At 43.3% G+C, this 15,267-nt stretch overlaps 1 protein-coding gene across 21 annotated transcripts in view; it reads right to left on the bottom strand.

The window, feature by feature from the left end:
* ncor1 (nuclear receptor corepressor 1) overlaps nt 1-15,267 on the bottom strand; it is a 186,200-nt gene that overhangs the window by 103,889 nt on the left and 67,044 nt on the right. For 18 of the 21 annotated variants that reach the window (XM_078422004.1, XM_078422003.1, XM_078422017.1 and 15 more), the window contains exons 13-15: nt 13,765-13,819; nt 10,841-10,942; nt 3,831-3,961 (exon numbers count right to left, since the gene is read on the bottom strand). In XM_078422004.1, the coding sequence (XP_078278130.1) occupies nt 3,831-3,961; nt 10,841-10,942; nt 13,765-13,819 (288 nt within the window). The remainder of the gene's footprint in view (nt 1-3,830; nt 3,962-10,840; nt 10,943-13,764; nt 13,820-15,267) is intronic. The other 3 variants (XM_078422006.1, XM_078422021.1, XM_078422023.1) reach the window with 1 other exon arrangement.

The raw sequence follows: 15,267 nt of genomic DNA, 5'->3' as shown, positions 1-15,267 counted from the left end.
GAACCTGATCACTCTTTGGAACTTTGAGGCTGCGGAAGTGCATATGCCAAGTATACTCAAGATGGACAATCTTAGATTTTTGAACTAGAGAAATCAAAGGATATGGGGTTTGCGTCGCAAAATGTTGCTGGGGTAAAATAATCTGCCATAATCTAACTGAATGGTAGTGTAAGGGAATTGGGCCAAATGGCAGACTTCTGCTTCAATTCATATTCACCTTCAAACCATTTCCTGTTCAATTACTTGTAGGTGTATTTTCTTGGATTCCCTTTAACATTATTTGCCACTCTTTTATTATTCTCTCTACGACTTGAATTGAGTTGGTGAATTGCAACCAAAGACGGCTTGGTAATTGGAGAACAATGGTGATGGGGATGGTGATTTTGTGATCGGCAGAGTGTGACCTGTGGAACACCCCGGGTATCGGTACTGGGACCTTCACTGTTGATAATAAAAATGAGTGACTTAGTAGATGTGAATATAGGAAATATGATTCTTAAGTTTGCAGATGACATGAAAATTGGTGGCTTTGTTGACAGTGAAGAAGGTGGTTTTAGAATATTAATCGGTTGGTAAATTGGCCAGAGCAATGGCAGATGGAATTTAATCCCGGTAAGTGCAAGAATATGCATTTTCGATGAACCAGTAAGGGTAAGTCATACACAATGAACAGTGAGGTGCAGGGTATATCAAAGAACATAGGGAACGATTTACAATTCAGGGATCCTTAAAGGTCGCAGCATAGATAGAACAGATGGTGAAGAGGACATAAGAGATGCCTTGATCTGGCCATAGTTGGAGTTTTGTGTGATTGGCAGATTTTAAGAAGGAAATCATTGCACTGAAGAGGGTGGTACGGAGATTTATCAGGATATTGCATGGGTGAAAGTTGGCTGGAATTGTATTCTTTTGAGCAGATGATGAACTGATAAAAGTGATTTGATGTGGATAGTGAGAAACCTTTCCCCCTAACAGAGGCATCTAAAAGCAAAGGACATTAGTTTAAAATGAGGAATAAGAATGTTTCGAGGGATAAACAGAGAAACAGAAAATAGGTGCAGGAGGCCATTTGGCCCTTCGATTGTGATCATGGCTGATCATCCACAATCAGTAACTTGTGCCTTCCTTCTCCCCATACCCCTTGATTCCACTAGCCCCTAGAGCTCTATCTAACTCTCTTTTAAATTCATCCAGTGAATTGGCCTCCACTGCCTTCTGTGGCAGAGAATTCCACAATTTCACAACTCTCTGGGTGAAAAAGTTTCTTCTCATCTCAGTGTTAAGGATCCAAGGATAATTTTCTTCACCCATAGAGGATAGTGGGGGAGGCCTATAAACTCTCACATTTAGTAAATATCTGGACAATCACTGGCTTAGAAGGCTGGTAAATATGATTAATAGAGATGGGCACTTATTTGTTGAAGTGGACATGGTGGTATGAACTCGATGAACTTTCCTTCTGATCGTTCTTTAATCAGGTAAATCATGTTATCAGTCTGCAACCTGTCAAATTTAGTCTTTTCCAGCTCTATTTTTAGTTGGGTAGGGTATACCATTGCACGTGACATGCTAGAACTTCCAAGATTTATGTGTAGGAAGGAACTGTAGATGCTGGTTTAAACCAAAGATAGACACAAGAAGCTGGAGTAACTTAGTGGGTCAGACAGCATCTCTGGAGAAAAGGAATAGGTGACGTTTCGGGTCGAGACCCTTCTTTAGGCTGAGAGTCAGGGGAACGGGGAATGAGAGATATAGACGGTGATATAGAGAGATATAGAACAAATGAGTTAAAGATATGCAAAAAATTAATGATGATAAAGGAAACAGACCATTGTTAGCCGTGGGCTAGGTGAAAATCAGTTACAGACAATGGGTCTCAAGACGACTTTGAAGCTAGTACGACTTGCCTGGGAGAGGAATAGGGAGAGAGGGGATGCAAGTGGTAACTTGAAGGCAGAGAAATCAATATTCATACCACTGGGTTGTAAGCTGCCCAAGCAGAATATGAGGTGCTGTTCCTCCAATTTACATTTAGCCTCACTCTGACAATGGAGGAGCCCTAGGACAGTATGGTTAGTGTGGGAATGGGAAGGGGAATTAAAGTGTTTGGCAACCGGGAGATCAGGTAGGTCCAGCCGGGACTAAGGCGTTCAGCGGAACAAGTGCCCAGTCTACGTTTGGTCTTGCCAATGTTTCACCGTCCGACGCGGCCTGGAACGTGGCAACTACAACAGTCTGACCGCAGGAGAAGACGGCAGGGGAAGAGAAAAGACATTCTGGCCTTCCATCACAGTGAGGAGGGGACTGGAAGAGACTCACTGTGATGGATGTTTCTTTTTGTTTTGTATTTTGTGTTGGTTGGGGTTGTGTAATTTGCTTATTTTATTGCTCTATTGTTGGACTGTGACAAAATCTCGTCCAAAAGACCTGTTTTTTGGATGACAAATAAAGGTAATTCTGAATTCTGTATAATAGTCCACACCTTGAACAACAGATACAGTAGATGAGGTTGGAGGAGGTGCAAGTGAACCTCTGCATAATCTGAAAGGACTGTCAGGGTCGATGGACAGAGTCGAGCGAACAGGTCTGGGGACAGGTGTTGCATCTCCTGCGGTTGATTTATCGTTCATATTTAAGATTTAAGCTATGAGACTGATTTCATCGTATTGATGTTTACCAGATGACACAAAGTTCAGTGCGAAAGTTGTGAGGGGGTACAGAGTCTAAGGTGATAAAAACAGATTCAATCAGCAAACAATGGTAGCAATAGAATGTGGAAACACAAGGTTATTGGGTTTGGCAGGAAGAATAGAAAACCGAAATGTTTTTTAAGGGGTGTTCAGGGAGATGTTCATGAACAAATAGTGCAAAGTTAGCATGCAGGCATTGGAAAGATTAATGAAATGTTAGCTTTTATTGCCAGGACGGTAAAGAACAAAGAAGTAAAGTTTCACTTCACATATGGAGCACTTTGTACAATTAAGATCGTATTAAAGGAAGAGTACTATGCTGCACTGTACAAGCACTGTGGAGATGGTTCATGGTTAATTCCAGCTATTGAGCTATTTTAAGGGGAAATTTAAAACGAGAAAGGTGTTTCTAATGAAACAGATCCTGAGAAGGCTTGATAAAGGAGATATGGAAAGGAGCTTTCCTTTGGTATGGTTGTCTAGAATTAGGAGGTGTCATCTGAAATGCCCATTTACAACTAAGGATTTCAAGCATTGGAATTGTTATAATTCTCTGCCTTGGGGAACCTTGGGGAACCTTGGAGATGGAGCTTCCAAGGCTCAGGTAGGTACGTTTTGGGATTAGGGGAATCAAAAGGCATTGGACCAGTCAGGAAACTGAGAGTGAAACTACGTCTTACACTTGTTGGCTTCAAATATTAAACTTTTCCTTAAAATGTGGAATACAATCGACATCATCCTGTACCTTTAGCAAAGCACATGTAAGAAACATTGCCCTGCTCGTTCATCTTTTGCCTTCATGTAAAAATGTAACAAAGAAGTGCTCAGCAGGAAGTATTAGTGCGGTATAGACACAACTGTTAAACCTAGGACATAGGAGAAGAGTTGGCCATTCTGTGCCGCCATACATTATGATCATGGCTGATCTCTGCTGGCCTTACCTCCCCTTCCCTGCCCATTCCCCCATACCCTTAATTTTTCGATCTTCCTAATATTTCTCTATTCCCACCATGAATATATCCATTGGTCTGACCTCCAGCACCTTCAGGAGCAGAATTGCACAGTGCTCTCTGCGAGAAGTTGTTTCAATGCACCTCACTTTTATAAGTTTCTGTTTTGCGCTCTGCCTAGTTCCCTTACCTTTGGGGTTCCTCTTTTTCATCCTTTTCTTCTTCCTTCTTCTCATCTTTCTCTTCCTTCTCTATTTTTTCAACTTTCTCCTCTTCTTTTTCAGCTTCTTTTTCTTCCTGTGAAGGGCGAGAAATCTGCTGCTGCAAAAAAGGGACCTTTGATTAAAAATGCAGATTGCATAGAAATGAGCATATAAACTTTCTCAATTTTACTGCTAACTGAAAATAAATATTATTGCAACTTTAGTAACTATTTCCAGAGGTTTATCTGATTTTATGCAAAACAAAGTGTTGGAGTAACTCAGCACATCTGAACTCGATGATAAACTTTATATTTATAAACTTTTGAAGATTATTGGGCTATTTGAGCTTGTAATTGCGATGGTACAAATGTCAGATTTATGGGGCAAACAGTGGCGCAGTGCAGGAGACCCGGGTGTAATCCTGACCTCGGGCGCTGCCTATGCAGAATTTTCTCCCTGTGACCGTGTGGGTTTCCTCTGGGTGCTTGGTTTCCACCCACATCCCAAAGGTGTGCGGTTTTGTTGGTGTAAATTGCTCCTAGTGTGTAGGGTGTGCGAACGGGTGATCGATGGTCGGCGTGGACTCAGCAGGCCAGTTTCCATGCTGTATCTATCAATCAATCATCTTTCAATACAGCTCCAAACTTCTACACCACTGAAGGAAATACTCCAGATTGAACATGTGACTTTTGGTAATAAAAAGGAATTGCAGATGCTGGTTTATACCTGAGACAGACAAATGCTGGAGTAATTCAGCTGGTCAGGCAGCATCTCTGAAAAAAACATAGGTGACATTTTGGGACTCCAGCATTTTGTGTCTATGTGTGGATTTCAATGCTATCTTTGCAGAAAGTAGTGGCATCTACATTGACCTCATGCACATATGACAGCAAAACACCAAGGCAATGAATGATTAGAAACAGCAAAATCTCCGCAGAGATCACATTTGGAAAAGCTCTAGTTTAACAGAAGCCACTCTGCAGATGTTTAATCACCATGGGTCATTTACATGCCCTGCAGATGTTCTAAGACGTCTCATTAAGCTAAGGAGGTTTATGTAATTTTACACAAAACACAAAATGCTAGTGCAACTCAGTGGGTCAGGCAGCATCTTTGGAGGAAATGGACAGGTGATGTTTTGGGTCGGGACCCTTCTTCAATTTGTCCTGACCCGAAATGTCACATAACCATTCCCTCCACAGATGCTGCCTGACTTGCTGAGTTACTGCAGGACTTTGTGTTTTGCTCAAGATTCCAGCATCTGCAGTTCCTTGTGTCTTTTGTGTAATTTTATTCATTTTCAGGATGTGGATGTTGATGACAAGGACAGTATTTATTATTCACCCTTAAATGCCGTGATGTTGGTAGTGAGCCATCACCTGGAACCGCCACAGTGTTTGTGGCAAGGTTAGTTTCACAATGACTACAGTATACAGACCATTTCCATGACCAGAGAGTGTGACCACCATGTGTTCCCATGTGCCTGGTGTCCGTTCCTTTTAAATATGCACACTCATTCCTAATGCATTAGTTCCCCTTAATGTGAGTGATCTGAGTCACTCCAACACGCAGTGCATTCTTTTATATGTGTTTTCAGAATGTATTAGTTTATACATCATATTGTACAACATACCCATGACAGATCCTAGCATATTTCACTTGGGCAACTTACAACAATGATTGATTTCTCTAACTTCAAATAAGCCTTACTTTCATTCTCTCTCCGTCCCTCCTCCACCCTAGTTCTCCAACTAGTTTCATTGTCCTCCTGATTAATTTCACTGTTTGTATGCCTCATTGTCACCTTCTCCTCAGCCAACAATTAACCATTCTACATCCCCTAAACATTGTATGCTTTGATTTGTCCTTTTCGCACCTTATCCTTCCATATCTCTAGCCCCCCCCCCCGGACTCTCAGTCTGAAGAAGGATCTCGACCCGAAAAATTGCACATTCCTTCTCTCCGGAGATGCTGCCTGCCCCGCTGAGTTACTCCAGCATTTTGTGTCTATCTTCCATGTTATGCTGGAAATATGCGTAGGAATGAACTGCAGATGCAGGTTTATACCGAAGATACACACAAAGTGCTGGAATAACTCAGCGGGTCAGGCAGCATCTCTGGAGAAAAAGGATGGGTGGCGTTTCAGGTTGGAAACTTTTTAAGAGATTCAACAAAAAAACGCACAAAAGGGGTAGGCAATATTTTGTATTAAATACTGAAGCTGCCAGCAACATTCGTGTCAGACAGCATCCATGGAGAGAGACACTGATCGGCGTTTCTGGCCAAAGACCATTTATGCTTCTGGTTCTGCTGCAGAATCTGCGGAAAGACAACCTGTTTCTCTTTCCACTTGTGCTACCTGACCTGCTGAGTGATACCAGTATTTTCTGATCTTTTATTCAGATTTACAGCATCTGCAATTTTTTGATTATCGTTAAAAGTTTGTATGGATCTTGCCTTCAAAGTCAACTTTGGTGAACAGATGACAACCCTAAGACCCACTACATTGTTACTGCTTTAACTGTTTACATTTCTAATACTTTGTGCAGGTTTTTGTCAAATCCTTGAGAACTGTACGTCTCCGCCTTGCCCTATGCATCCATGGCAAAAACTGATTGCAATATGAAAACCGCCTTTTTCTTGAACTTGATAACCACTTCAAAACTGCATTAAAACAAATCTATGTGTTGGAAGGAACTGCAGATGCTGATTTACACCAAAGATAGACACAACAACCTATTTATTTTCCAGAGATACTGCTTGTTTCTAGCATTTTCAGATTATTTTGTGCAATATTCTCCACAAATTTATTGATCATTGCCTATGCAGTACCAAACTCGAGACGTTAAAACCCATTGCCAGAGGAGTATCAGGAGCATCCTCAAGCATCCCACAAAAGGAGCAGATGCTCTTAAACTCAAGGTAGATCCAAATACCAACTAAAGCCATAAAGTAACGTCGCAAGTCCAGCTGAAGGAACTCAATGGGTCAGGTAGCATTTGTGGATGGAAAGGGACAGCTGACATTTCAGGTCAGCACCCTACAACAGGACTGAGAGTCGAGGGGAGAGAGCCCGTATAAAGAGGTGAGGAGGAGGAGTGAGGCAGAATCTGGCAGGTTTCCAGGTGAGGGGGGTTTATAGGCAGGTGGGGGGGAAGGTGGGGACAGAGAACGGCTGGGAGTTGATAAGATGAGACAACACAGGGCTGACAATTCTCCAATCTGATAAATAAAGTGGTGACAGAAATGTGAATGATGATGGGCAGATGGGAGGAGATGAGGACCAAATGCGTTGTATGTGTGGGTGTTTTTTATACTTAGTTGCGTCTGTTTTTTATTTCCATTTCCATTAATGCCTCCTCCAGGCTGACATCTAACCCAATTCTGCAGAAAGGTCTTTGAGCAGAAACATTAACTATTTCTTTTTCCATGGACTACCAAGCACTTTCAGCTTTTTCAGTTATTTTGTTTCCAATATTGGACACAAATATCCGCAGAACTTATAGAGTTGGAGGAACACAGTGGGTCTTAAGGTTTAGGTTTATTATTGGCAGGTGTACCGAGGTACATTGAAAAGCTTTGGTCAAGCAGCATATATGGAAGGAATGGACAGATAATGTTTTGGGTTAGGAGGAACAGTGTTCATAACAGGCTTTGTTTCCATCAATGCTGCTATGGGCAGATGTAAACATTTTAGAGTCATGGAGTTATACAGTACGGAAGCAGGACCATCGGCCCAACATATCCATGCCCGTAAAGTTGTCCGTCTGAGCTGGTTCCATTTGCCTGCGTTTAGCCTCAATCTCTTCACAACTTTCCTATCCATCTACTTGTTCAAATGTCTTTTAAATGTTGTAACTTATCCACCTTTACAGCTTTTTCTGACAGCTTGGTTCACATTCCACTCAGCTCTCCTTTAAATCTTTCTCCTCTCATCTTAAACCTAAGCCCCCTAGTGTTAGACATCCCCAACCTGGGATAAAGACTGTAGCCATCCATCTCATTTATGCCCCTCATGATTTTATAAACCTTAATAAGGCCAACCCTTAGCCTATAGGAAGGTTGGAGGTTTTATCCCCTTCAATAGTTCACTCGCTACCAAATACTCTGCCTGGCAGAAAGATCCTTCAGGGCACATGTGGCCCCTGTCTCCACTATGCCACGACTGCACTTACAGAGTACGGTGTGCAGTTACACATAACATGGAACCGCACAGCAAAACCTGTGAGGCCTGTGCCGAATATGACGCCAAATTCAACTAATTCCTTCTGCCTGCACATGTCCCTGCATATTCATGCGCCTAACAAAAATGCCACTATCGCACCTGCATCACCAGCAGCTCGTTCAAGATACGACCACTCTCCGTGTACAAAACTTGCCTGGCACTCACGCCACCTTCATGCTGCTCAAACTCACCACTGAAAAAAACCTAACCTAGACCCCACCTTGCCTAGCAACTACAGACCCATTTCCAAACTGCCATTCCTGTCAAAAGTCCTTGAAAAGGCAATTCTAAACCAATTAGTGCCCTACCTGCACCAAAACACCATCCTGGAAAGTTTCCAGTCAGGTTTCAGAGCCCACCACAGCACAGAGTCTGCCTTGTTGAAGGTACACAACGACCTGCTTCTCGCCATCGACACCGGCGACTGTGCAATCCTGCTCCTTCTCGACCTCAGCGCAGCGTTCGATACAGTGGACCACACCATCCTTATTGACCGTCTCCGGTACGCGGTTGGCATTGATGGCACTGCCCTGAGCTGGTTCGCTTCGTACCTCAAAGATAGGAGTTTCGCCATCAACATAGGCAGTTATTCCTCTGCTCCAGCTAGCCTCTCCTGCGGAGTTCCACAAGGCTCCATCCTAGGCCCCGTTCTCTTCTCTCTATACATGCTCCCCCTTGGCCAAATCATTCAAAGGCACGGCATTTCTTTCCACTGCTATGCCGATGACACTCAGCTTTACCTCCCCCTGAAACCCAACAACCAGTCAAATTTAAACAGCCTCTTACACTGCCTTGAGGACATAAAATGTTGGATGGCACAGAACTTCCTCCAGTTAAATGAGAGCAAGTCTGAGGTCATCCTATTCGGCCCACCCGACTCCATCAAATTGATAACAGGCAGTCTTGGAAGTCTATCCTGCCTAGTCAAACCGCATGTCAAAAACCTCGGCATGATATTTGACTCTACATTAAAATTTGATAAGCAAGTCAACGCTGTGGTAAAAGCCAGCTTCTTCCAACTTCGAACCATAGCTAAAATCAAACCTTTCCTCCAATTCGACGACACAGAAAAAAATCATTCACGCTTTCATTTCCTCCCGCCTAGACTACTGCAACTCCCTATACACTGGGATCAGCCAATCTTCCCTGTCCCGCCTGCAACTGGTCCAAAACGCCGCAGCGAGACTCCTGACGGGTACCCGTAAAAGGGACCACATCACCCCGATTCTGGCCTCTCTCCACTGGCTCCCATTACGGTACAGAATCAACTTCAAGCTCCTCCTATTCACGTATAAAGCCCTAAATGGACACTCCCCCCCCTACATCAAAAATCTTCTAACCCCCCTCTCTAACTCCAGGTCCCTCAGGTCGGCCGACTTGGGGCTACTCACTATCCCGCGGTCTAGGCTTAAGCTCAGGGGTGACCGTGCTTTTGCGGTTGCAGCTCCTAGACTGTGGAACAGCATCCCTCTCCCCATCAGAACTGCCCCCTCCATCGACTCCTTTAAGTCCAGGCTCAAAACCTATTTCTACTCCCTAGCGTTTGAGGCTCATTGAGGAGGCGCTGTGAACTGTTTGCGTGCTACTGCATGTTTCATTTTTTTTTCTCCATTGGAACCTAATCAGATGTACAGCACTTTGGTCAACGTGGGTTGTTTTTAAATGTGCTATACAAATAAAATTGACTTGACTTGACTTGACTTGACTCCCGCCACCAGATGCACGCCTAATGGTGCTACTCATAGGGTAACCTGGCATAATTGGAGGACAGTGCGCCGGGAGCCTGGCGCCGTTACCTGGTGTCCAAGGCACGTGTTGCCAGGGCAACGCAGGCACAGTGGCGCGTGCAGCGCCTACATCCAACACCCCGGTATCTCGCCTTGTGGCAGCCACTGCAAACCCATGACCAATGCAACGCTCTTCAAGAGTGTTTCACTGCTCACTCTCTCCCCGCCGTTGCCTTCCCATTACCCAAGGCTGCCAACCATCGCCACGAACGGACACCTGGGTCCACCTGAACGGACACCTGGGTCCACCTGAACGGACACCTGGGTCCACTTCAACCGGAATCTGTTATACAGTGATCCAGAATTGCGGGGGTTTAGTGTATATCCTTCTGTCCGCCATGTCTTTTTCTTGGTGAATACAGATGCAAAGTACTCGTTTAGTATCTTCCCTATATCCTCCGACCAAGTCTAAATTCCCTCCTTTATTCCTGAGTGACCCCAACCTGTTCCAAGTTACCCTCTTATTTTAAATGTATTTATAAAATGCCAATGACACGATGGACACTTGCCAGTGACACAGATGCTTATACTGTTTGCATTTGGCAGTGATTGTGAAAACTAAGCTACTGATACCGGCAGTGACTTTGGCAGTTACAAAACTGGCATTGGGAATGATAATGTGTAGGAAGGAACTGTAGATGCTGGTTTACACCAAATATAGACACAAAATGCTGGAATATCTCAGCGGGACAGGCAGCATCTCTGGATAGAAGGAATGGGTGACATTTCGGTTCGAGACCCTTCTTCAGACCTTCAGGGTCTCGACCCGAAACGTAACCAATTCCCTCTATGCGGAGATGCTGCCTATCCCGCTGAGTTGCTCCAGCATCTTGTGTCTATCTTGGGCATTATCCTGCACGCCAGGAATTATCTAAAGCTGACCTTTCCCCCGTAGCTGCTGAATGTCTATCCATTTAGTGTATAATGCGTTGCAATTCTCCTGCTCTTGTTCTGCATTTTGAAGCGCAGAACCCTGCTGTCTTACCGTATTCCTCCCTCTGCGACGACCATAATTCCTCCTCACAAGGTTCTTAAAGTTCTCGTTTTTCTTAGTCAAGTAATAGTAGAGAACGCAATCTGCTACACACTATGGAAACAAAACATAGTTCATTACAACAAAGTTGTGTCTCAATAAAACATTTGCTTTTTTCATTTACTGCTTCATTTGATTTGAAATCTCAATACATTTAATACATCACTGAACCTCACTGTGTTTCTCACACATCCTGTACTTGTGAAGCCTTAGAAGCTTTCAACAACCTTCTCATTTCACCAAACACAGCAGTGTTGTTTTTATCCCTGCAATCTAGATACCATTATCCTTGGGCTTGATGCTGTACCCTAAACCGTGTAGCTGTGTAGCATTTACTGATTCCTTGAACGTCTGTTCCAATTATTCACCCCCATTCTTTCCCTGCACCTCTACATATCTACTCTTTCCCAATCCTAAATCCTCAGTAAACATTGCTGAATTAACTTTACATGACACCTTAAGCAGAGCATTTTATGCCATGAAGATCTCCCACATCTCGCTCTGTTGCTCTGGAGAAAGTGCACACTCCACACAAAAGCAGCCAAGGTCAGGACTGAACCTGGATCTCTGTCGCTCTACCAGCTACGCCAGCCCAATTTTTTCCCCTCCCTTCCTTCCTATTCTTGATTTAAGGTGAATCACAACCATTTTCAAGGAAAATTAGAATGGGCAATAAATTGAGGTGTCAGTTTGGTTTGAGGTGTCATGGGTTTGAAGATGTTGAAGAAACTATGCGGAGTTGTTGCAGAGTAGCTTGTAGACAATGTACATTGGATTTGGGGGCTACTGTTCAAAGTGGAGGACGGAGTGCAAATCAAAATGGCTGCCAACCTTGGACAATAACAAGCTTCTGATTGTGCTGGGAACTGCTCATCCAATAACTAAGTGCAATCCACCACTCTGTCCTTTTAGATGATAAAGCGCCTGGGAAAAAAAAGATGTGTTTCTAGCACTGACTAGTTCTTTTATCATCAGTAGTAATATGGATAGTGCAGTTAAATTATTTTAAATGCCTTTTTACCCCACAATCAATGATTCAGAGATCTGCCTAAGACCTTAGTTCTCCCTCCCAGAACGACAATACCTTCCTGCAAATCCTTGGTGGATAAGGCCTTGGGTAATGAATCCTTCAGTGCCCCCTTCCCAACCAGTTGCCATGCCAACACTCCTTTAACAAGAAGGACCATGAGCTTTTAAATAAAGGTTTCCAAAATAATACAGTTAGGTAACAACACACTGTATCAACTTCAGATTTCACAGCTGCAACTCAGGAGCCAGTCCTTAAAAAGAGATACATGTTCAAAGCAAGCAGCACCCTTTCAATTACAGGTCCACCACCAATTTTCTTGCAACTGGTGGTCCGGCACTTCCTTTAATCCGGATAAAATGACGAGAGCAGAATTAGATGAAGCTTTCTCAGTTTGAGTATGCAGTCTGGGTGACCTTTCTAATAGGGTAATCTCTGAGCTGGGGCACTGTTCAGCTGCAGTCGCCTGGAATGACCCTGGGGCTTGGAAACTGACAGTGAACAAGACCTTGAATTTTATGGGCAACATAATCCACACCTATGTGTGTGATACTGTATTTGGGTTCAGGGATCTCAGTGCCTTGGCAAAGCATAACCTGCACTGACTGCATTTCAAAGAGGATAAGGTATGAACATAGATTCTTGTCAACTCTTGGTGGATATAATCCTTGGGGATAACTGATGCCTGTGGTTCCAACACCATGCAAGCAGTAAGAAAAATGATAGGTGTCGGCAAATAAAAATTGGAAGTTAATTTGGAATGCAGAAAAGTAATTGGATGCAAGGAACGTTCGGTGTTCAGTGTGACGGTGATGCTGCAGAACGCCATGGAACAGCCTGATAAAAGTCAGTTTAAGTGTTGGTGTTTTACACACCAGAGTTCCAACCTGAGTAAAGAATTTATGTGAATTAAATTGTGTGAAAAATTTAAAATAAATCAACCCAATTTTTTTTATAACTAGTGTTTAGTTTAGAGATACAGCACGGAAACAGGCCCTTCGGCCCATAGTCTGCGCTGACCTGCGATTCCCACACACTAACGCTATCCTACACACACTAGCGACAAATTACAATTTTACCAAGCCAGTTAACTTACAAACCTGTACGTCTTTGGAATTTGGGAGGAAGCTGGAGCACCCGGAGAAAACCCATGCAGGTCACTGGGAGAACGTACAAACTCCATACAGACTTCACCCATAGTCAGGATCAAACCCGGGTCTCTGGCGCTGTAAGGCAGCACTGTACCGCTGCGCCATGTTGCCACCCACACATTTCTTGACACATGCATAGATGATGCAGCTCTGTGTTCAAAAAAATTGCGATACAGACCGTTTTGCAGGAAGACAATCCTGCAACATAGTGGTCACTTGTACCATTCAATGTTCTAGAGTTTATGTGCGAGCAAACTCGAACTGTTGTTTTTCGTATTAGTCAGGGTGATGATCAAAAATACTAGATGGTGCATTTTTGTTGACGCCAATTGTTCGAGCTTTCTGTGTAAGCTATGTTTCTGCACTAATCATAATTCTGCCATAAGGTCATGATCACGTTTCCAGGCGCTAAAAGGCCCAGAAGTGAATGAAATTTTGCCCTGCCCCGATTACCTATCTTCACAATGCTTGTGTCCCCCCCCCCCATGTTCTGAAATGGAAATTTATACCATAATAACAATTTTTTATAAATATGCTATATATAAAAGTTTACATGAAGAATTATTCAGGGAGCATTTAGTTCATTATCACAATAAGCAGTCTTAATGTACTCCAAGCAAATGAATCAAAGAGAGTAAATGGCAAAGGGTAGTTTACAGGTACTTTCCCAGAGACTAATGTGCGGATAAGCTACTCACCTTCCGTTCAAGGTAAGATGCTATCAAACCAAAGTTTTTAGGGTGTTGAACAAATCTGTTGAAAGTCGAAATATCTCATCAATAAATCAAATTATCAATTAATGAGCGGAAGCTTAACAAAAGCACTTGTTTTCCTTGTGAGCCAGCGTTAACAGAAATCAGAGTAAAATTATTCATTCATTTAATGTCACTATTGTATTGCATCAACAGTAACGGTAGTCAAATCATGTTAAAGCATGTGCAACATCAAAACTGATTGAAGCCAAAAGCAAAACACTATCAACAATAACAACAATTAAACGACACTTGGACATGTACATGGATAGAAGCAGGGGAATTTATTATGGGGAACAAAGAAATGGCAGACGAGTTAAACCGTTACTTTGCATCTGTCTTCACTGAGGAAGATACACACAATTTCCCAAATGTTCTGGGGGCCGGAGAACCTAGGGTGATGGAGGAACTGAAGGAAATCCACATTAGGCAGGAAATGGTTTTGGGTAGACTAATGGGACTGAAGGCTGATCAATTCCCAGGGCCTGGTGGTCTGCATCCCAGGGTACTTAAGGAGGTGGCTCTAGAAATAGTGGAAGCATTGGAGATCATTTTTCAATGTTCTATAGATTCAGGATCAGTTCCTGTGGATTGGAGGATAGCAAATGTTATCCCACTTTTTAAGAAAGGAGGGAGAGAGAAAACGGGTAATTATAGACCAGTTAGTCTGACATCAGTGGTGGGGAAGATGCTGGAGTCAATTATAAAAGACGAAATTGCTGAGCATTTGGATAGCAGTAACAGGATCATTCCGAGTCAGCATGGATTTACGAAGGGGAAATCATTCTTGAGAAATCTACTGGAATTTTTTGAGGATGTAACTAGGAAAATTGACAGGGGAGAGTCAGTGGATGTGGTGTACCTCGACTTTCAGAAAGCCTTCGACAAGGTCCCACATAGGAGATTAGTGGGCAAAATTAGAGCACATGGTATTGGGGGTAGGGTACTGACATGGATAGAAAATTGGTTGACAGACAGAAAGCAAAGAGTGGGGATAAATGGGTCCCTTTCAGAATGGCAGGCAGTGACCAGTGGGGTACCGCAAGGTTCGGTGCTGGGACCCCAGCTATTTACGATATACATTAATGACTTAGATGAAGGGATTAAAAGTACCATTAGCAAATTTGCAGATGATACTAAGCTGGGGGGTAGTGTGAATTGTGAGGAAGATGCAATAAGGCTGCAGGGTGACTTGGACAGGTTGTGTGAATGGGCGGATACATGGCAGATGCAGTTTAATGTAGATAAGTGTGAGGTTATTCACTTTGGAAGTAAGAATAGAAAGGCAGATTACTATCTGAATGGTGTCAAGTTAGGAAGAGGGGATGTTCAACGAGATCTGGGTGTCCTAGTGCATCAGTCAGAAAGGAAGCATGCAGGTACAGCAGGCAGTGAAGAAAGCCAATGGAATGTTGGCCTTCATAACAAGAGGAGTTGAGTATAGGAGCA

The sequence above is a fragment of the Rhinoraja longicauda genome, chromosome 26 (genome assembly GCF_053455715.1).
Source record: "Rhinoraja longicauda isolate Sanriku21f chromosome 26, sRhiLon1.1, whole genome shotgun sequence".
Taxonomy (NCBI): Eukaryota; Metazoa; Chordata; class Chondrichthyes; order Rajiformes; family Arhynchobatidae; genus Rhinoraja; species Rhinoraja longicauda.
The sequence above is the reverse complement of the archived record's forward strand: the minus strand, read 5'-3'. Positions and strand labels throughout refer to the sequence as shown.